This window comes from Panthera uncia, chromosome E1 (assembly GCF_023721935.1).
Source record: "Panthera uncia isolate 11264 chromosome E1, Puncia_PCG_1.0, whole genome shotgun sequence".
Taxonomy (NCBI): Eukaryota; Metazoa; Chordata; class Mammalia; order Carnivora; family Felidae; genus Panthera; species Panthera uncia.
The window spans coordinates 12,794,995-12,816,288 of record NC_064814.1 but is presented as its reverse complement, the minus strand read 5'-3'; the positions used below and the strand labels follow the sequence as shown (position 1 = coordinate 12,816,288).

Below are 21,294 nucleotides of genomic sequence, written 5' to 3'. Positions count from 1 at the left end.
TTGTGTGTGTGCGCGCACTGCTCTCTCCCCTTAAAATTAAAAAAACGCAATACAGACAATGTTTCTTTAAAAGTCTCCATCTGCAAATCCCATTAGATGTGCATATAAGGTTTCTGATGATTAATAGTTGCCTGCTCGGGGTTTTGGTTGGAGGGGATCGTGTGTGTGCTGGTTAACCCCTCCCTCTCCTCTCTCATGTTTCACTTCAGAAATGTGTCACTCTCTCCCCACCGCAGGATTTAAAAGTGTGCCTCACAGCCCTGGTCCAGCCCTCGGCAGGCATTTGCTGCGGGCTCCAGGACGGGCGCTCATCAGCTGGTGCGTCTGGGCTGACACAGTGAAAATGTTTTAGTGTCATCGGCGACACATACACGTGCAGGGGACCCCACTAGGCAGGCTGGCGTGTCGGGGAGGGGCAGGAGGCCAGGAGTGAAGCCTGACATAGGTGTGCCCGCACCCAGACGCGTGGCCGGCCACATGCGTGCCTACTTGAAGGAGAGACTTCAGTTTTCGTTTTGGTTTTGGTTCCTGGGGTGAATTTTCCGTTGATCGTTCTCCCCTCTTATTTATTTATCTTTTTTTTTTTTTTGGCATTGTTCAAAACTTGAATATAAAAAGCGTAAGAATCAAAACTTTGAAAAGACTGAGGCGCGCAGCGACAGACCCCCCAGATGGATCCCGTGGCCAGCAGCTGCATGAGGAGCCCCCACCCCCCGGCCCCGGTCTGGGGCTGCCTTCGAAATCCCCACCCTGAAGGCAGTGGGGCCTCGGGGCTGCCCCACTACCCGCCAACACCGTTCTCCTTCCACCAGAAACCAGACTTCCCGGCGACAGCGACGGCAGCGTACCCCGACTTCTCAGCCTCCTGCCTGGCAGCCGCCCCACACAGCCTTCCCCGGGAGGAGCGCGTCTTCACTGAACAGCACCCCGCTTTCCCACAGCCCCCCGACTGGCACTTCCCTGTCTCAGAGGCCCGGCGCAGGCTCAACCCGGGCCCAGCTGGGGGCTCCAGGGACGTGGGGGCCAGCAGCCCGGGCCTGGTGGACACCACGGGAGGCCCAGGCGAGGACTACGAGGTCCTGGGGAGCACTGCCCACGAGACGGAGAAGAAGTCAACCAGACGGAAAAAGGAGAGTTCAGGTATGTGGCTGAGGAGCAGCTGAACATTCCTTTGCTTGGTTGCTTTCCCTCTCTGAGCCGAGCTGTCCTGACCAGGAATTGCAAACGATAATCTCTCATCTACGCAAAGGCAGGAGTTACCTTTGGGGTTCCTTCTACTCAGAGGTCCAGGATTCTCTGGTGATGGGGTTTGTCTCTGCGCCCCCAGCACCCCTGGACCCCTGGAAGATTATTTCAGCAAGTGAGTGAAATAAGATCCACAAAGATTGGGAGGATACATGGGATAGTGCAGGCGGGCAAGGGCTGGAGAGGGGCTTTCCTGAATCTGGGCTGCCTCTGGCTCATGCTTCTCCCCACCATGCCCCGGGAGGCTCCAAATGGTCCCAGAGCCAAAGGGTTTGCTCGGCAGAGGAGTCAGCTGAGATGGGGGCTCGGAGGGCTAGGACGAGCCTGGGACCCTGGGATGTCAAGCAGAGCCAGGACTCTATGTCTCCAGGAGGCTAGAGGCAGAGAAGCAGGCCTGGACCAGGATGGGAGAGGCAAGGGGTAAGGAGGAGATGGGGTACCAAGATTGGGGACATACTGCCCACAAGGTATCACTCTGCCCGTGCCTGGGCCAAGAGAGCAGGTCAACGTGTTAAGAACAAGGCTGTGCCCGTGCCTCCTGTCCCCACTGCCCGCTGTGTCCTCCTCACAGCCATCCTTGGAGCAGGGTCTGTCTGTCTGAACCTCTAGAGGACCTTCTCACGGGGCTAAACAGGGGCAGGTAGAAGAGGAGAGTGCCACCCAGTCAACAAGAGCACTCTGTGCTTTGCTTTGCGAAGCACTTTCAATGTAGCACAGACTTCCCAGAGAATCTTCTCTTCGCCATGCACTGCCCAAGGCGCCGGGGATGCAGAGATGAATGCAAAGGTCTCACACCCCAAAGGGCTCAAACTGAGAGGGAGAAGAAGCTGCCTGTCTAGCATTGGATGTGCTCTGATGGCGGGGGGCGGGGTGTGGGGTTCCGAGGTGCTGCATGAAACACCTTAGCTCTTTTGGGTCCCGCCAGTGTGTGAAGTTGGTACAGCAGGTCTGATCAGCATCTCCGTCCTATACGCGTGGAAAAGGAGAGACAGAGTTTGAGGGGAACCCTGCTAGAATGGAGTCTAGATAGTGACCCACTTAATCTGGATTTGCCCAGGACTTTTCCGGGACTAGCATTGAAAATCCAGCATCCCAGGAAACCCCTCAATCCCGGGCAAATCTGGTAACCCTAGAACCGAGCTCAAACCCTAGACCTCAGACCCCAAAGCCCGCACCTTTCAGCAGATTTCAAACAGAATCCTCATTCGGAAATATTCACTCTCCGTGCTTAAAGAAGCCCCTCAACACGCTCACGATGGATGATAGTGACCACAGGCCTCCTGGCTGCCTGATAGGAGGGCCCTTTAAATCTCCAGCTGGTTAAATCCTGAACTATTCCTAGCCCTGGCTGGAGATGTGCCGAGATGGGGCACTTTCTGCTTCTCCTCGCCAAGGGACTCTCAGCGACTTGGCTTTGTGCCCAGTTGAAGAGCTCTCCCCTCCGTGGCGCCTGCCCGGTACCTCCCCTGCCCACATCTTCCCCCGATGCATCCAGCCACTTTTTTTTTTTTAAGTTTATTTATTTATTTTGAGAGAGAGCGCACATGAGCGGGGGGAGGGACAGAGAGAGGGGGAGAGAGAGAATCCCAAACAGGCTCCGCACTAAGAGCACACGGAGCCTGGCACGGAGCTGGGTCTCACGAACCTGCAAGATCATGACCTGAGCCAAAATCAAGAGCCGGTGGTTAACCGATTGAGCCACCCGGGGGAGGGGGAGGGGGAGGGGCGGGCAGTCGCTTTCCAGGGAACTGGGAGCCGAGGCACCAGAAGGCACGGGCAAGGGGCTGGGCTGAGGCAAAATCATTCTGTGTTTCAGCCAGACCCAAATGTGTCATCATTCCTTCGGGCGAGTGGCCTGTGGCACTGCATTAGGGAGTGAGCTCCTGTGCCAAGCAGGTGACCATCCCAAGAGCACAAGGACACCCTCCACTGAATGCCCTGCAGCTCTTCACAGGGTCAGCCTCTGGTGGGGGGGGGGGGGGTCGGCGGTGCAGATTCTCATGGGCCCCGGGATCCCCGTCCGTCCGGGTCCCTTCAGGAGCAGCAGCGATGGCAACAGCAGTCGGGCAGGGCACAGCAAGCTGAGTTTCATTCATTCTTAGGCTTCCCGACCCACTCTCTCTGTTCAGCTTGGGAATCTTTACAGCCCAGCTAGTTGCTTGAGTCTTTCCCTTTGGAATTGAACTGGAGGGGGCCGAGGCAGGAAAAATCAGCTTCTTAAGAGCCCGAAGAAAGGGGAAAGCAGGTGAGCAAGGTTCACAGCCAGCTCTAGGAATCTGGAATCCAGCTCACGGGAAACAAACCCAGAAAGAACCCCCATCCCACTCCACTGATCCTGAGTCACGGCTTGCATTCTCTATTTAAAATTCTGATATTTTGTTCCGCAGGGATTTTTTTTTTTCCACATTAAGTCTTTAAATTATTTATTTATTCTTATTTATTTTTGAGAGAGAGAACACAAGCGGGGGCAGGGGGGAGGGGTGGGGAGAGAGGGAGACACAGAATCCAAAGCAGGCTGCAGGCTCCGGGCTACGAGTTGTCAGCACAGAGCCCGACGCGGGGCTCGAACCCACGAACCGCGAGATCATGACTGACTTGAGCCAAAGTCGGACGCTTAGCCAACTGAGCCACCCAGGGGCCCTTTAACTTTGATTTTTTAAAAACGTTGCATTAAGATATTATTTCTCTTGATTACTGAGGGTTTGACACCACCCGCATTTTGCACTGTGCGAGTGTCTCACGTGCCCTTGCTAAACTATCTCTGAAGATTAATCAACCATGGATTAGAAATGTGTTTTCCATGGGGCGCCTGGGTGGCTCAATTGGTTGAGCGTCCGACTTCAGCTCAGGTCGTGACCTCACTGTTTGTGGGTTCACGCCCCACATGGGGCTCTGTGCCGACAGCTCAGAGCCTGGAGCCTGCTTCAGATTCTGTGTCTCTGTCTCTCTCTGCCCCTTGCCTGCTCACACTCTGTCTCTCTCAAAAATAAATAAACATAAAAAAAAAAAAAGAAATGTGTTTTCCAGAATTCTTCACGAGGCAGGCAGACAGGTTGCGTGACTTTGGAAAACTTCTTCATTGCTTTGAGCCTCCGTTTCCCCAGCTGCAGAATGGTATCATAACAAAAGCACCTTCCATACAGAGTCACTGTGAAGGTTAAATGCACTGATCCCTGAGATTAGCACTGTGCCTGGCACATGAGTTCAATAAATAGCCGCTCTGAATGTTATTAGGCCCATGTTTCCAGAACCAACCTTCAGAACATAAGGGGGTCGATGGAAGTGAATATTTCAAATACACTGACTCAGAAATTGCTGAACTTGGGTATAAGACATGGGAACGTCTTGCAGTTATCCCTCGTCCCAAAATCCAGTTGTCCTCAGTTAGGAGCTTGGACCCCAGAGTTCTGCTGGAGAGGTTGGGGGGTGAGTCGTGCCTGGCGAAAGGGCCCCGTACTGGCCGGCGGAGGCGGCTCCAGTAACAGAAAGTTACTGGAAGTTTGTTTCAAGAGGAACGTTCTCTGCTCTTCCCTCTCCTTCTGCCAGTCCCAGCTGCTCCCCTATCAACCCCCACTAGAAGTGGAGCTGATTAGCTCAAATAAATGATCAGGAAAGCAGGGGTCTCTGGCTCCCACTCAGAGACCTTCTGTTGGTTCACAGCACAAAACTGATTTAGGAGACCAGTGTGATGTCTTACCGCAAACACTCCCAGCCCCAGGGCCCATGGGTGTTAAAGATCCCTGCTGGCAGGGACAGCTGTGAGGCCACTGTTGTTTGCCCTCGATCTGTCGATCTGTCTTGCTACCGTGGTCGTCTTTAATTTATGGGAATGAGGGATTTCGCGGTGATTTCCTGGCGGGGTTCAAGGGAAGGTCGCGCGTGATCCGCCTGGCTGTAGGTGAATCCGATCTCCCGCCTGGGAGAGGTTCTACCCCCACCCCCACCCCCACCCCCACCATGCTGGGACTCAGCTCTGCTGGCTAGTGCTCTCACGTACTCCCCCTGCCTTCCTCAGACTCGCTTTGTCCTGTCTCCTTACTGCCTCCAGCCACATGAGTTCACTTGCCCTGCAAACGCACCCCCCTTTTTCTCCTCCCAACCTCATTTGCCTGAAGAACTTTCCCTTGCTTCAAGCATTCTCCCCGTCTCCCACTCCTCTGCCTGTTGAAACCCTTCTGATGTTAACATCCAGCTCGAAAATCACCGCCTCGAAGAATCTTTCCTCTCTTTTTTAAAAGCTACGGCTCCCCTTGTACCTAGCATCATTTCAGTGGAAGCTGTCGCTGAGAAGTTGCAGCTTTTAGTGTCCATTAGAACCTGTGCTGATTTTCTAAATATATAGCTTATAATGGCACAGAGGAGCTCTCCTGAGATTTCTTACCATGGGATGTCTTGTATTTGAAATCTCCACTTTAAAAATTATGATCAGGGGCACCTGGCTGGCTCAGTTGGTAGAGCATGTGACTCTTGATCTCAGAGGTGTGAGTTTGAGCCCCACATTGAGTATGGAGATTACCTAAAAATAAAATCTTTGAAAAAAAAATACATACATACTATGATAAAAAAAAACCACACAAATAAAACTTACCATCGTGATCATTTTTCTTAAATATTTATTTTTGAGAGAGAGAGAGAGACAGAGTGAGAGCTGGGGAGGGGCAGACACACACACACACACACACACACACACACACACGATTAGAAGCAGGCTCCAGGCTCTGAGCAGTCAGCACAGAGCCCAGCACAGAGCCCAACACAAGGCTCAAACCTATGAACCGCAAGATCATGACCTGAGCTGAAGTCGGACGCTTAACCAACTGAGCCACCCAGGCGCCCCAAGACAAGTTTTTTTTAAATGTTTATTTATTTTCAAGAGGTGGTGGGGAGAGGCAGAGAGAGAGGGAGACACAGAATCGGGAGCAGGCTCCAGGCTCTGAGCTATCAGCAGAGTCTGACATGGGGCTCAAACCCACGAATGGTGAGATCATGACCTGAGCCGAAGTCGGACGCTTAACCAACTGAGCCAACCAGGCACCCCTACCATCGTGATCATTTTTTAAAATATTTTTTTAAGTTTTATTTATTTAAGCAATCCCTACACCCCATGTGGGGCTCGAACTCACAACCCCGGGATCAAGAGTCGCATGCTCCTCTGACTGAGCCAGCCAGGCGCCCCAAATCGTGATCATTTTTAAGTGTACCGCCCAGTAGTGTTAAATCTATACACATTGTCCTGCAACAAATCTCTAGAACTTTTTCATCTCACAACACCGACATCCTAAATCCATTGAAAAACAACTCTCTCCTTTTCCTTCTCCCCAGGCCTGACAAATAGCATTCAACGTTCTGTTTCTGTGCCTCAAGGTGTGGGGGCGGGAGGAGGGGGTGGCCAGGGGGTGGGCTGAGGTGGGGCTGTACCATTATATTGGATGAAGAGTAAATCCGAACAGAACACGGAGTTAGTTTAGGCCAAAGTTAAACCCATTTCACTTTGCCTTTTAATACCAAGCGTTATTAAAGGCTGATCTAAAAAAAAGAGTTAGACTACTTTTGATGTTTCGTGTAAGTGAAGTCACGCAGTATTTGTCTTTCTGTGACTGACTTATTTTACTTAGCACGATGTCCTCCAGCTTCATCCGTGTTGCAGCAGATAACAGGCTTTCCTTCTTTGTTAAGGCTGAATAATATCCCATTGTATGTATATACCACCTTGGCTATATCCATTCACCTGTTGATGGACAGACACTTGGGTTGCTCCCAAGTTGGCGATTATGAATAATTCCACAATGAACATTGGTGTGCAAATATCTCTTTAAGATTCTGCCTTTGAATTCTTTTGGATACATACCTCAAAGTGGAATTGCTGGATCCCACGGTAATTCCATTTTTAATTTTTTGAGGAAGCTCCATACCCTTTTCCATAGCCACTGCACCATTTTCCAATCCCACCAATGGTGCACAAGAGTTCTGATTTCTCCACAACCTCACCAACACTTGTTCTTTTCTGTTTTGTTTGTTTCTTGGTTGGTTGGTTTTGGTTTGTTTGTTTGACCATAGCCTTCCTAACAGACATGAGATGATAACTCATCATGGTTTTGATGTGCATTTCCCTAATGCTTGGTGATGTTGAACATCTTTGCATATGCTTGTCGGCCCATTGTAGATCTTCTTTGGAGAAATGTCTATTCAAGTCCTTTGCCCATTTATTAGTTGGATTGCCTGCCTTTTGCTGTTGACTTGTAGGAGTTCTTTATATATTCTGGATATTAATCCCTTATCAGTCTATGGTTTTCTCCCGCTCTGTAGCTTGCCTTTACATTCTGTTGATTGCTCCCTCCGCTGCATAGACATTTTTAAGTTTGACGTAGTCTCATTTCTCTATATTTGCTTTTGTTGCCTGTGCCTCTAGTGCTATATTCAAGAAATCATGGCCAAACCTAATGTCATGAAGATTTTTCCCCATGTTTTCTTCTAGAGGCTTCACAGTTTTAAATCTCATGTTTAGGTCTTTAAACTATTTTGAGTTAATTTTTTAATATGCTGTGAGTTAAGTAAGGGTCCAACTTCATTCTTTTGCATGTAGATATCCAGTTTTCCCCACATCATTTATGGAAGGTCATCCTTTCCCTACCGTGTAGCCTTAGCAGCCTTGTTGAAGCTCATCTGACCATATATGTGAGGGCTGACTTCATAAGTATTCTGTTTCATCGTTTTACACGTCTGACTTTATGCCAGTGCCATACTGTTGTGATTACCGCAGATTTGTAATATGTTTTAAAAATCAGAAAGTTGTGAGGCCTCCCTCTGTTTCACTTTCTCAAGATTGTTGTGGCTGCTCAGGGTCCTTTGAGATTCCATATGAATTTTAGGATGATTTTTTTTTTCCATCTTTGCAAAAAATGCCATTGGGATTTTGCTAGGGATCGAGTAAGTGAGGCCATTGTCAATGTAAATTGTTTCCTTAATATCCCTTTCAAGATTGTTCACTGGTAGTGGATAGAAACACAGCTGATCTTTGTGTGTTGATGTTGTATCCTGCAACTCTGCTGAATTCGTTCGTTAGTTCCGAGAGGTTTTCTTTATGGAATCTTTCGGGGTTTCCACGTACAAGATCGTGTCATGCGTCAACAGAGATCATTTTTACTTCTTCCTTTCCAAAATACATGCATTTTATTTCTTTCATTGTACATTGGTTTTTGTTGTTGCTGTTGTTGTTTTGTTTTTGGTTCACAATTGAGTATGATGTTGGCTGTGGGATTTTCATATACGGCCTTTATTATATTGAGACAATCCTCTGCTGTTTCTAGTTTGGTGAGTGTCCAAGGATCCTTTACTGACCTCCCTCTCCCAAGACACAGAACATGCCTTCTTTGTACCTCCATTTCTGCATCAAACCCAGTTTGCCTTTCATCCAGAGCTACAGCATATGGCTCCCTTCTCCCTAAAACTGAGGTGTCTGGAGGGCCAGAACGATAACTGGTTTCCCTATGCAGTCTCCCTAGCACCGACTAGAACATTTACCACGGGAGGAGCTCATTCAATGTCTGGTCAATAGCCTCTGTTACAGCCTGGCATCCATCCGTCTGTCCATCCATTCATTTTTCTCACCTTCTCTCTGAGAGTGGCTGTGCCACCTGGCCCCGGGGGTTTCCACCATGTGTGATGAACGCCTGTAAAATTCATCAGGACTTTTACAGTCTCGCTCAGGAAACAGTGTGCAGACAGCCGGACTTCAATCATAAAACCAGCCCAGGGTCAGGGCTAGTGCTGGGGCCAGAAAGACACAACGAACAGCCACTGGGCTGGCCACTTCTCTGCAGGAGTGCCCCACAAGGTACTCAGGTCAGCTCCCAAGCACCAGGGCCACCAAGGCTGGGAAGCAAGTAGAGCTTCTGTGGCAGAAAAATATGGTGGACTCACCACTAGGACAGTTGGGGGGGCTGCGATGGCTGGGCAGCTGGAGGGCCCAGCTGTCATATGGATGTGTGGCTGTGTTTCAGGTCTAGAGGAAAGGGCACCTTTTCTAATTTGCAGAGAAGTCTCCTGTGGACTGGCATCAGCCTTGCCAAGCACCCCTCCTGGCCTTGGTCCCTCTCCTCAGAGGCGAACGCTGGCTCCGGGGATTTAGGGGCATCTCAGTCTGCCCGGGTTGCCGTAACAAAACACCATACGCTGGTCGGCTTACACAGCAGACGGTTATTTTCTCATAGCTCTGGAGACTAGAAGCCAAAGATCAAGATGGCAGCAGGTTTGTTTCCTCTGGAGGCTTCTTTGCTTGGCTTACAAATGGCCGTCTTTTTGCCATGGTTTCACGTGGTCTTTTCTCTGTGTGTGGGCATCCTTGGTGTCTCTCTCTGTGTCCTAATCTCCTCTACTTACAAAGACACCAGTAGGATTGGATCAGGGTCCACCCTAATGGCTTCATTCTAACTTAATCATCTGTTTGAAGACACTATCTCCAAATACAGTCCCATTTTGAGGTCCTGGGAGTTAGGACTTCAACATATGGGGGAGGAGGGGGCAATTCAGCCCATAAACAGGAGGTATAAAAACAAGGGCAAGGTTCTAGCTGTGGCACCAAGGCTCCAGTTAAGTGAAAGCAGCATCTCAGGGGTGCATGACCTCAGAAATTTCTTAGCCCCAGGTCCTGTTGGCCACTGGAGCTTTTCCACTCAGAGCATTGTTTCTGGCTACAAAAAGATCCTTACATTCTTATCTTACACCTACAAGGAAAGACACTTTTAGGAATGAATCTTTATATTTATTTTAAGGTTTATTTATTTATCTTAAAAGAGCGCGAGTTGAGGAGGGGCAGAGTGAGAGAGAGAGAGGGAGAGAGAGAGAGAGAGAGAGAGGGAGAGAGAGAGAGAATCCCAAGCAGGCTCTGGGCCGTGAGCCTGACACAGGGCTTGAACTCGCAAAACCGTGAGATCATGACCTGAGCCGAAACCAAGAGTTGGACTCGACCGACTGAGCCACCCAGGTGCCCCACGAATGAATCTTTGAAGAAGTGGGCTGTTTGACACAGGAAGAAGGAAATGAGGTGATAATGAAATGAACGGACAACCTCAGTGTCACTTGGGTCGCAGAGTACCATGCCGGGTGATGTCACATCCTTGCCCACCCTCCGTGCTGGGCTGCAGCCTAGTAAAGAGGGTGGGGGGAGGGGCTCGGGGGGCTAATGTTAAGTGCACTGACAGGGCAGAGCTGGACGCAGTCCCAGATCCACAGCTTCCCGTCTGTATGAGCTCTGGCGAGTGCTAGACCCCACCGAGTCCCAGCCTCCTCTGAAAAATGAGGATCACGGGTCTACCTCGCAAGGTTGCTGTGGGACAAGATGAGATCGTAGATGTAAAGACACAGCCAGCACTTGGTAACCCTTCAATCCATTGTTTCCAAGCCCACAAATGAGCAACCTTCTCTTTTCAAAGTCTTCCCCGACCCTGGCTGCATCCCAGGTCACCTGTGCTCAAAACCTGGCAAGGCAGGGACCCGAGGTCAGAGGGAGCCTTTGAAGCCCGTCACCAGCTGGCTCTGCCTTGTCTCTGAGGGCTCGTTGGTCCAGGGTCACTGCAGTGCTGGGCAGGGTGTGGCTTGAGGGGCACGCAACGGCTGCAGCCCCCCTCATTCCAACTCCAACTCCAGCCCCCCCCCCCCCCCCAGCGAGGAAGAAGCCTTAGGAGCCAGAGCGGCCAGTGTGGAAGGAGAGACAGGTACTCCACATCCCGCCTGGTGAAAGCTCCTGCCCCCCACAGTCAGGCAGAGATCAGGGCCCAGATCAGGACTCGAGGCCTTGGCCATTGTCTGAACTCAGAGGCATCAGCACAAACCCTGTGCCTGAGTCCCCTCGGGCCCCAGCCAGATACGGTCTGGAAGTTCTGCAGAAAGTCAGTATCCACCAAAGCAGCACAATTCTGACCAGCATCTAACACAAAAGGGTCCGAAGAGCTCATGGGCTGTAAGAAGGTCAGCGAGGAGCAAACTCAGGCCTGCCCACCGTCCTGCCAGGCCAGGGGCTCAGGAGTCCCGCCCTACTCACCTATTTCTCTGGCTTGAATAAGTCAGGACATCTGGGCCCAGGGGGGCGGGGACGATTCCAGAAGCAAAACAGTTCTTCCTTCCCCTGCCGACCCCCCTGAAGCAGCGCCTGTCCCCCAGTGCCCTTTCTGCCCCCTGAGCTGGGCTTCCCTGGCCTCCGGCCAGGATTCCTCCCCCGCCCCCTCCCCAGCCTTTTCTATTTCATGGTGTCCCTGTGTTCCTTGAGCACAGTGGTGGAGGAACAGTGTGAACAGTGGGGTCTGGTCCTGAAGCCCACACTTCCTTTGGTGACAGCTGAGGGCGACATCTGGAACTTATAAACACAAACAAAGCCCAGAGCTGCCCGTGCCTCCCCCCCGCCCATCTCAGAGGCTTGCTGCTGCTCCCGGCCCTCATTTCCACGGCCCCCCTTCCCCTTCACCTCTGTGCTCCCTTATTCCACGGCCATCTACACTCCCATCTCATCGCCCGTCGATTCCCCTCTCCCTCACCACCGCATACCCCCACTGCCCCGCCCCACCCGGGTCCTTCAGCAAGGACTATAGCACCAGGCATTTCCATTCCAGAACAATCTGCTTCTCTCCCAGGAAACATACTTTAAATTCCCCCCACCTACTCCTGGGCTCCTCAAAGAGGCTGTGAACCCTCCCTATGTCTTTTGGAGCACCCATAGGAGAGGGAAAGGGCCCGGACCTGGAGGTGGGTGGAGCTCACGGGGGCCCAGTGAGACAGGCAGGCCAATCCCAGGAAGCCAAGGACGTCCTGGGACACAAAAGTGCACCTCGTCTTGGGCTGGCTCCATCTGGGTCCGGTCTACTTTGATGCACTTTGACTCCTCCCGAAGTTGAAAGTATCAGAACTAACAAGGACGTCAAAGGCCCGCACTGTGACAGCCCAGGAAGCCACATTTGCCATTTTCAGAGGGTTTGGCAAGGTTTCACCTGCTGACAGCGTGCCCCAGGTGTCTCCTCCCTTTCTCCTCCCTGGGGAGTCTCAGGGAATCAGACATGGACGCACAACGGACATGTCCCTGGAGTGAGCACAGTCTCTTTGCTCACCGTCCCCCCTGCACAATGCGACATATTGGCCGTAGCCCCAGACTGGTACCAGGGCAATTCCACCAAGCCTTTCAGTCTCTGGGTCTTCATTTCTTCATCGGTTCAATGGGCTGGTGTGTACCTTACCTGCCCTACAGAATAATTAAGAGGACACGACAGGAAGGAGCCCAAGATGTGGAAGAGCTTCCTGTCGAGGGAATCTGGGTTTGAGGTCTAGCCCTGCCGCTAACTAGCTGTGTCTTAGGCCCTCTCTCACCTACTCTAGGCTCCCCTGTAAATGGAAAGGTGACTGGAGATAGCTCTAAGCCTCTTCCAGTGCTACTGTTCTATGATGCTGCAGTAAATGTGAAAGCCCCAAAGATGTTTATCTCTGGGGAAAAGAGACCCATTGTCAACGGCAAAGTTGTTATTTGAATGCACAGCCTGTGGCTTTCTATCGTCTTGGACAGAAATTTATGGAAAATGGCCATGACAACTGGGGAGTAGGGATACAGGCCTCCAAAAAGGCATGTTCCCCAGCGTCTGTCTGAACTTCCTTGTAGCTCCGATAAAGCTGTCTGCTAACTTTAGGAAGGCCTGCCAAAACTGACAGCTATTTATGAAATAATTTGCCTTGGATGGTGGAAAAGCTCACGGTGGAAACCACAATCACACATACATCCTGTTTGCATTTCTCCGGGCACGACCGTTCCATCGTGGCCCCACTGGCTGGCTGGGAGGGTGGTGCAGGGGCCGGGCAGGGCGGGCCGCTCCTCCTGAGCCACAGAGGCAGGCCGGCGGAGCACCAGCCCATCCCTCTGCAGTCCTGGAAAAGGCACCCCTGCCCTGGAAGGAGAAGCAGGACCAGGACGGCTGGGGTGTGATTCTGATCGATGCTTTAGTTACTGTGCCTGGAATCATTCACCACCTCCTCCTGCCACCCCTCCTGCCACCCCCCAACCCCACCTCCACCGCAAGGCTGACATAATGGTGGCCAGAGACACAGATCCAAGCAGAGATGCAGAGACATAGTGGAGAAGGGAAAACAGCTAAAAGGCCAGACGTTAAAAAGGCATCGCTTCCACACAGCTCTGGAGACGGGGTACCCTGACAAGTCTCATCTCTAACCTCCACCGTGACTCACGTCTGCAATTTCGTCTCCGGGGGAACCTCTTCTCGTGGTTCTTTCGGACGGAGCCTCACGGCACACCCAGCGCCGTGCTAGGGGTTAACACGCGTTACCCGTGGCATTTTACCCCTGCTGATCGCCCGTGGATGTAGATATGCTTGTTTCGCAAAGGAAGGCAGTTCAGAGAACTTCAGAGAGTTGCCCCAGGTCAGAGAGCTCTTCTTTAGAGCCTGCTAAGGCCCAGATTCTCCAAGGAGAGAATCTGAATCTCCCATTCAGCTCCGGGAGGGGAGCTTTGCACACCAGAGGGAGGTAGAGGTTCCCTGGCACGGCCCTGACCTTTGTGCTGAGGACCTTGGGAAGACCAAGGACGGCCTTGGAACAGAGCAGAGAGCATGACTTCGGATCTGACTGAAGGGAGGAACTAGGGGCCCAGACAAGAATATTTGAAACTGGAGGGGCCTCAAGTTCAAGGCCAGGGGTTCTCAATAGAAGAGAGAGTAGGGAGACAAGAAGGAGATGCCAGGCTGCATACTGGGGAAGGACCCTGACACCAGCTCTTCAGGGGCACGAAGACCCAGCCCAGCCCCGTGCTCCTACACATGGGGAAACCGAGGCCCAGGGTGGGAAGGAGGCCCCCCAACAAAGGTGTACTCGCCTGGGGTCAAACTATCCTGAGGGCAGTGTGCATGTGAACTGTGCACAGGAGGGAGCTGGCAGACCGAACACCCCGAGCCAGAAATGGCTCAGGGTTTGTCCTCATCCTTCTTTTTCGATCTTGATGAAAATGGTGAACAAAGCAGAACTTCCACTTCTGTCCCCCGTACTTCAGGCCCTTCTGTCATTTCTAACAGTGATGAAAGGTCTTCTTCCCCATTCACGGAATGGTTTGCTCACTCCCCGGCTCCGGCTTCTCTGCCCCATTACTGTTTCCCAGGCTGAGGCCCAGTGCCTAAATCAGGACAATAAGAGGAGAGGGGAGGTGGGCAGAGAGAGGTCCAAGAACCAGTCCAAGATTAACACAGGGGGGTCCCCTCCCTACCTCCCCTCCTCTCTCTTGGGTCTCCTGCGAGGATTATGTGCAGGACTGGGCAGGGGCGGGGGCAGGGGCTGTTTTCTGGGGATTCCATAGGAACCCGGGCGCACCTGTGCGGGCCCAGAAGAAGGGGAGTGTAGGTGTGGGCATCCATCCGGGACACGGCCTCCAGGAGCCCTGGATGTGGAGACAGGCGGAGCTGCGAGTCCAGATCAAGCCGTGCCAGATGGATGATGGAAGACCGAGGCCAGCGTTGACCACCACACCTCTAGTCAAAGGGATCTGGGTCCCAGTCTCGGTTCTGCACTCCCCCCCTCCCCTCCCCCAAAACAGTGCTGGGCACACTGGGCAAGTGCCTGGGCCTCTCCGAGGCCACTTCCTCCTCAGTACACTGAGTAGGATTTAGCAAATGTTTAGCAAATACTGTGCCAGGTACAGGAGCATGTGGGAAAAAGCAGTCTCTGGCGGGGAAAAAGAGAACCCTGTTAATCAAATTTTCACAAATTTCACACGACAGTGCTAAAGGGGATAATAATGCTCCTGGGGGTGTTTTGTGGAACGGATTAAATGCATCTGACGACACAGAAGCCTTCAAGAAACCACAGCCCCTCAGATGGCATCTCGGGGAGCCGAAGAATTGGAAGAATACTTTTTTCTTTGTCATGCACTTTAAAGTCTCCAAAGCAGTTTCCACACACAGGAGCTGGTCCAGGCTTTCCAATAACCCTGGGAGGTAGGTGCTTTATTTCTGGAGGAGGCAACTGAAGCCCAGAGAGGTTAAGTGACTTCCTCAAAGGCCCCAGCAAGGAGACCAAGGACTCAACCTTGGCGTGGGAGTCGGCCGCGTGGTTTTACACTCACTCATTGTGACAGGGAAGAGCTGGGAACCACTGTGAGCTGTGGGTCAGGCGGGGATGGGAAAAGGCCGGCCAAGATGTGCTCCGGAAAGGCTGTCTCCCCCTGCCCCCACCCGCGGCCGGAGGCTGCCAAGGCCTTCCTTCGGACTGCCTGGGATCCCCGGTCCCCGGGGCTGCGCGTCCTTACCCACCCCCCCCTCCCGGCCCACGTTCCGGCTTCGGGAGGGGTCTGGGCCAGCCTTCTCCAGAGCCCACGGGACAGTCAGTACAACGGCTTCCTGCCCCCTGGGCGCGTCCCGCGGGCGACCAAGCGCCAGGGAGATCCTGGTGGGGGCGGGGGGGGGGGGGGGGAGCGGTGCGCTCCTCCGTCTTCTCTGTTCCTGCAGGGGCGCCCGGATCGCTTTCACGGTGCGCCCCCCACCGCGTCGGGAGCCGCCACCCCGGCCCCTCTCCCTGGCTCCTGGGAGGCGGGACAGGGACGCGGGGGTGGAGGGACTGGAACCCGAAACACGGACTGATGGAAAGCAAGAGAAGGAACTGTGGGGAACGACATCCAAGGCCGAAGTTCCAGAATGGAACGGGGTTGAGGAGGGGTCTTCACCTCCCCACCTGTTCACAATGTAGCTGCTTGGTGGGGAGTGTGCACGGCTTCCCTGCCCTCCCCCACCCTGCCTAAAAGCCCTCCTCCCAACACCCGCCCGACACACACACACACACACACACACACACAGGGATGCGGTCGTGGAACGGGCAGGAGGTGGGGGCGCAATTTTCAGTAACGCACCTGACTCTGAGCCTAGGCCTCCTGGTCTGTGAAAGGACAATGAAACGAAAAGACTTCTAAATTTTAGAGCCTTGCAGGCAAAGTGGGTCCTGTAGCCATTCGCGGGACAGTGGCACGCGTGGGTACCTGTGCCGGTGTCTGGGTCTCCTTCCGGCCCCACCACCAAAGTGAAGGTAGACGCGCCTCTCACCTTGCTCAGGAGAGAACATACAGTCCCTGTCGTTCGTACCGCACTCTACAGTTTGTAAATCCTCCCTACAAGGATTTTACTTCAACAATATGTGAGTCAAACTGCCTGGGTTTGAGTTCGGCCTCTGCCACTGCCCGGCTGGATGAACTTGCACAGCTTGCTCACCTTCTCTGTGCTTAGTTTTCTGGTCCATACGTTGGGGCTAATACAAGAACGCACCTGGCTGAATTATCGTGAGGATTAAGTAGCTGACACGTGTAAGGGGCTTGCTCCCGCCACCACTGTTGGCAGTTACGATTGAGGCCCTGCTGTGTCTAACTCAGAGCCCAGAACTTTCCAGACCCGGCCCCTCCCGGTATCAAAGGGGGAAAGGAGCTTAAGGCAGCACACTTCTCAATTTACGTGGGCGCACAACTCCCCTGGGGATCTTGCTAAAATGTGATTCTGATTCAGCAGGTGGTGGGTAGGGCCTGAGATCCTGCAAGTCTGACCAACTTCCTGGCCCTGCTGCAGCCGCCGTGGCATCCTTGGAGAAGTGTGGTCTTAGAGCCGTGGTTTGTAAACTTGACCTTAAGTCAGATTCACCTTGAAGTCTTGGTAGGGGCTGCTGGGCCCTACCCACCCCCCCACCCCCCCACCCCCGACTTTCCGATTCAGTAGGTCTGGGATGAGACCTGAAGATAATGCATTTCCGATCGTTCTCAGGTGATTGTAAGGCGGCTGAGGGCAGAGAGCCTTTATTTTAGAACCTCTTGCCCCACAAGCTTCTGGCCACTACTAAAGTCAAGCGGTTGGGGATGGGGAGGATGGGCTGGATAGTAGAAATCATTAAACAGGGTGCCTGGGTGGCTCAGTTGGTTAAGCGTCTGACTTTGGCTCAGGTCATGATCTCATGCTTGGTGGGTTTGAGAGCTTGGAGCCCGCTTCGGATTCTGTGTCTCCCTGTCTCTCTGCCCCTCTCCTGCTCGCGCTTTCTCCATCTCTCAAAAGATAAATGTTAAAAAAAAATTTTTTTTAAATAAATAAGAAAGACAAGGTAAGGGTGTCCTGACTCTTAAGGATAGAAGGGAACAGAGGAGACCTCAGCGGCTCACATCTTCCTCTTTGGGATGCTTTCTCCCCAGACAACCCAGAGAGCCGAGGGAAGCCTGATGGCAGCAGCAAGGCTCGAAAGGAGAGGACAGCCTTCACCAAGGAGCAGCTTCGGGAGCTTGAGGCCGAGTTTGCTCACCATAACTACCTGACCCGGCTCCGGAGATACGAGATCGCTGTGAACCTGGACCTCTCGGAGCGGCAGGTGCAGCCCAGGGGCCCCTCCTCCTCCTCCGGCCGTCCCTTCTTTCCTCTGCTCTCTCACCCCCTCACATCCCCCCACGTCCCCCCACACCTCTCCTTTTTCTCCTCTCTGCCCAGTGCAGTGGTTCTCAACTGTGGCTCTTACCTGAGAATTACCCGCAGAGATCTGAATAACATTGATGTCTGGGCTTCACCCCTAGAGATTGTTTTCATTGGTCTGGGACATCGGAGTTTTTCAAAGGTCTCCTAGATGGTTCTCACAGGCAGTCAGGGCTGGAACCTCTTATCTGGTTATTCCCAAAGTGTGCATTGAAATCGTCTAGGCCCTTGCTTAAAATGCAGACTCTAAGGGGTGCCTGGCTGGCTCAGCCCAAAGAGCATGTGACTCTTGATCTTGGGGTCGTGAGTTCAAGCCCCATGTTGGGTGCAGAGATTACTTTAAAAATCAAATTAACAACTCAAGGGTCACCTGGGTGGCTCTGTCGGTTAAGCGTCTGACTCTTGGTGTCGGCTCAGGTCACAATCTCATGGTTTGTGAGATTAAGCCCCACACCAAGCCCTGCATTGAGCCATGCATCGGGCTCTGCACTAAAAGCGTGGAGCCTGCTTGGGATTCTCTCTCTCTCCCTCTCTCTCTGCCTCTCCCCCAACCGCTCTCTCTCTCTCAGAATAAATAAACATTAAACAAAATTTAAAAAGTCAAAAAAAAAAAATAAAAGGCAGATTTTGTAACGCTGGAGAGCCATTTTGCAGTAATAATAAAGTGGGACCAGGGATCTGCATTTCTAATAAGTTCTTTAGCTGGTTCCTGGGCACACCCTAAAAAAAACTTCCTACGCCTTTCATTCCGGGCTTTCCCTCAGAGCATTCCATCCACACCCGTACTCTAACATGGCGTAAAGTCTTATAATAATAATATTTGATAGCAACTTTCAGTTGATGAAGGGCTCTGCTGGAGTGCTAGGTTTAGAAAACTAAGATCAGGTCCTGTCTCTACCACTTTCTAGCCCTGTGACCTCTGGGATGTGTCTCCTAACCTCTCCAGGTCTCCATCTGTAAAACAGGGTCGTGACCACACCCTGCAGGCAGTGCTGAAACTCAGATGAGGGAGTAAGCAGCCCGGAGCTATCTAAACTGACTAGTGCTTCGTAAATGTGCCTGGGGACGAAGGTGGTAATCCTCTTCTCCCAGAGCCTTGGGTAACAGAAGCGGGAAGGAGGAAGGAGGCGTGTTGCCACAGGAGGGGCGGGGCATGTGAAAGGGGGTGGGGCCAATGCCAAGTGCCTTTTAGACCCTGTCCCCAGACTGTCAGGCTTTCTTTGTCAAGAGACACAAGACAGGCATCTGGACAGATTGATGTGTCCTCCCTGTCGTGTCAGTTCCTGGTGCCTCTGGAGGAGTGGGGCAGGGCAAGCAGAGGTTCAAGTTGGGGGTCCCTGGAACTACGACCTGCTGGCTCGAGCATCCATACGGGGAGGTAGTGGCACCTGCCTTGAAGTGACCAGGTTCCTTTGCTTCCTCCGCCAGGTCAAAGTGTGGTTCCAGAACCGAAGGATGAAGTGGAAACGTGTGAAAGGGGGTCAGCCTATCTCCCCCAGTGGGCAGGACCCAGAGGATGGGGACTCTGCCGCCTCTCCAAGCTCAGAGTGAGAGTCTCCGTGGAGGAACAAAAGACTGAGGACTGAGCCCCCTCCCCAACTACCCTCACCCCAACCCCACCTTCACCTTCTCCCACCCACCCCAGGGCCACCTCTCCACATCTTGCAGTGACTCTTAAACATGAAGCTGTCCAGCATTCCTGGAAGCCTTGAAATTTCCCAGAAAGTTCTATCCAGTTTTGCTCTGCCCCAAGCCCTTGGCTTCCCACATTTCTTGCGGAATCCTACAGCAGCCCGATTGGACTGAACCCGAGCGATTCTGGGGAACAGCTCTGGGCGCACCGTCGCTCAGGGTGTCTCGGCTGCTGCCCACACCTCCTGCTCCCACCTTCCTCCTACCCCAGCCAGACCTCCTCTCCAGGTCTGGACACCACCTGATCTGCTGGGAAAGGAGCCCTGGGACCAACTAGTGACCTGTGAAAGCAAATGTTCCAAAAGAAAGGAAACGACTAGGACACACGCACCCCCTGGACCACCCTTCCTTTCTGGGTTCCATATCTGAGGCTTTGGGGGCCTTCAGTTACCCCCAAACCCCAGGGAGAGTCAGTGTGAGGAGGGTTGAGGACAGAAACTCAGTCCTTGTCTCCCAAATCTGTTGTCTGAGTGGCCAAGTTTATGACTGTCAGAAAACTGTCAGAAAAACAGGCTGGTGTAAGCGGTCCCCGCACCAGCCCGTTCGCGCTGACTTGACTGGGTGGCTGAGAACGGACCCAGGACAACACTTCTTCAGAGTCCATTCAGGGATGTGGCTGGGACTGTTGAGCATCTAGCTACTCCTTTTCAATCCACAGTTTTTGGATTGAAAACCTATGCAGACGCTCACATTATTGAGTCGAGGGCTGGAAAGTGTCCCCTGTGTTCTGAGGATGAAGAGATCACTCTAGGGCCAGTGAGTGAGGACCTAGAAATGTGGATCCTTGGAGCGGAAGTATCCTGTGCTTTCAAAGGATGCTGTCTGCAAACAGGGACAGAAAAACAATCCCTCTTTCTCCATGGGATACATCGGAGCCCTTCTGATGTGTTCCACAATTGCTGTCATTATGGGAGGAGCTGCTAAGTTTATGTACGTGGACCGCCCAGATCTTCTGGGGTGACCCTCCGGGGACTGATGGCCAAACAGCCTGGGGCGACTGGAGCCTTCGAGAGAGACCTCGGCCTGCCTTGTACGCTGCCTCCCAACACCAGCTGGTGTCGCAGAGGGAGGTCAGCAAGAGTTTGGAGCTCTTGTGTGTAGATTTAATCACTCACATGTAAAAAGAACCCCACCTCCCCATCCCGCAAGGACAGACGCTGGGGAAAATGATTGCCAAATGAGATGGCTGGTTAGAGCATGTGTAATTTTTTTCTAAAGCATATTTCATATATTTTCTTAAGATGACATCAAGTTAACTGTGCAAGGTTAATTCACTTAGTAAGAAAACTCTTGGAGAAATAAAATCAATAAAAAAGCAACGTTCCCGGGCCTTTTTCCTTGCAGAGCCACGCTCTCTCTAGGTGCAACCCTGTGATGCCCATGTGAGGATCACCCAGACAATGTCTAGAAACAAAGAAAAAGGGGAAGAAAGAAAGCACTGAGAATCAAGGTGCCCCCCTTTAGGGTCTTCAAAATGTGGGGGTGCAAATGTAATCGTTGTAGCAAAGAATGTTCTTCCACAAGATGCAACCACATCGTCTCCGTGTCCCCTTGTAAAATTTTAGCTGTCCGTGTCCCTAACCTATGGCTTATAAAATCATTGAAGTTCTGTAAACAAAAGATGGGTTCTTTTGTTAATAAAGGAATCTTGACCATACACTAAGCCCCCCTCACTTTTTTTAACATTTACTTATTTATTTTGAGAGAGAGAGAGAGAGAGAGAGCGTGAGTGGGCGAGAGACAGAGAGAGAGGAGAGAGAGAATCCCAGGCAGGCTCTGCACTGTCAGCTCACGCACCGAGAGATCACGACCTGAGCTGAGATCAAGTGTAGGACACTTAACCAACTGAGCCGCCCAGGTGCCCCAAGCACCCCTGACTTTTAAATTCAGA

General features: G+C 52.4%; 1 protein-coding gene across 1 annotated transcript; it reads left to right on the top strand.

Moving 5' to 3' along the window:
• The first annotated feature begins 221 nt into the window (after positions 1-221).
• MEOX1 (mesenchyme homeobox 1) lies at positions 222-21,054 on the top strand. Its single transcript, XM_049636199.1, has 3 exons — positions 222-1,140; positions 17,441-17,613; positions 19,140-21,054. The coding sequence occupies exons 1-3, from the start codon at positions 672-674 to the stop codon at positions 19,260-19,262; spliced, it is 765 nt and encodes a 254-aa protein (XP_049492156.1). The 5' UTR covers positions 222-671; the 3' UTR covers positions 19,263-21,054.
• The last annotated feature ends 240 nt before the right edge of the window (positions 21,055-21,294 follow it).

Excerpts from the sequence above, each read along its gene's own strand:
- MEOX1 (XM_049636199.1), top strand. The coding sequence starts at position 672 with ATGGATCCCGTGGCCAGCAGCTGCATGAGGAGCCCCCACCCCCCGGCC. Across the intron at positions 1,141-17,440 it reads ACGGAAAAAGGAGAGTTCAG|ACAACCCAGAGAGCCGAGGG; the intron begins GTATGTGGCTGA and ends CTTTCTCCCCAG. Across the intron at positions 17,614-19,139 it reads TGGACCTCTCGGAGCGGCAG|GTCAAAGTGTGGTTCCAGAA; the intron begins GTGCAGCCCAGG and ends TTCCTCCGCCAG.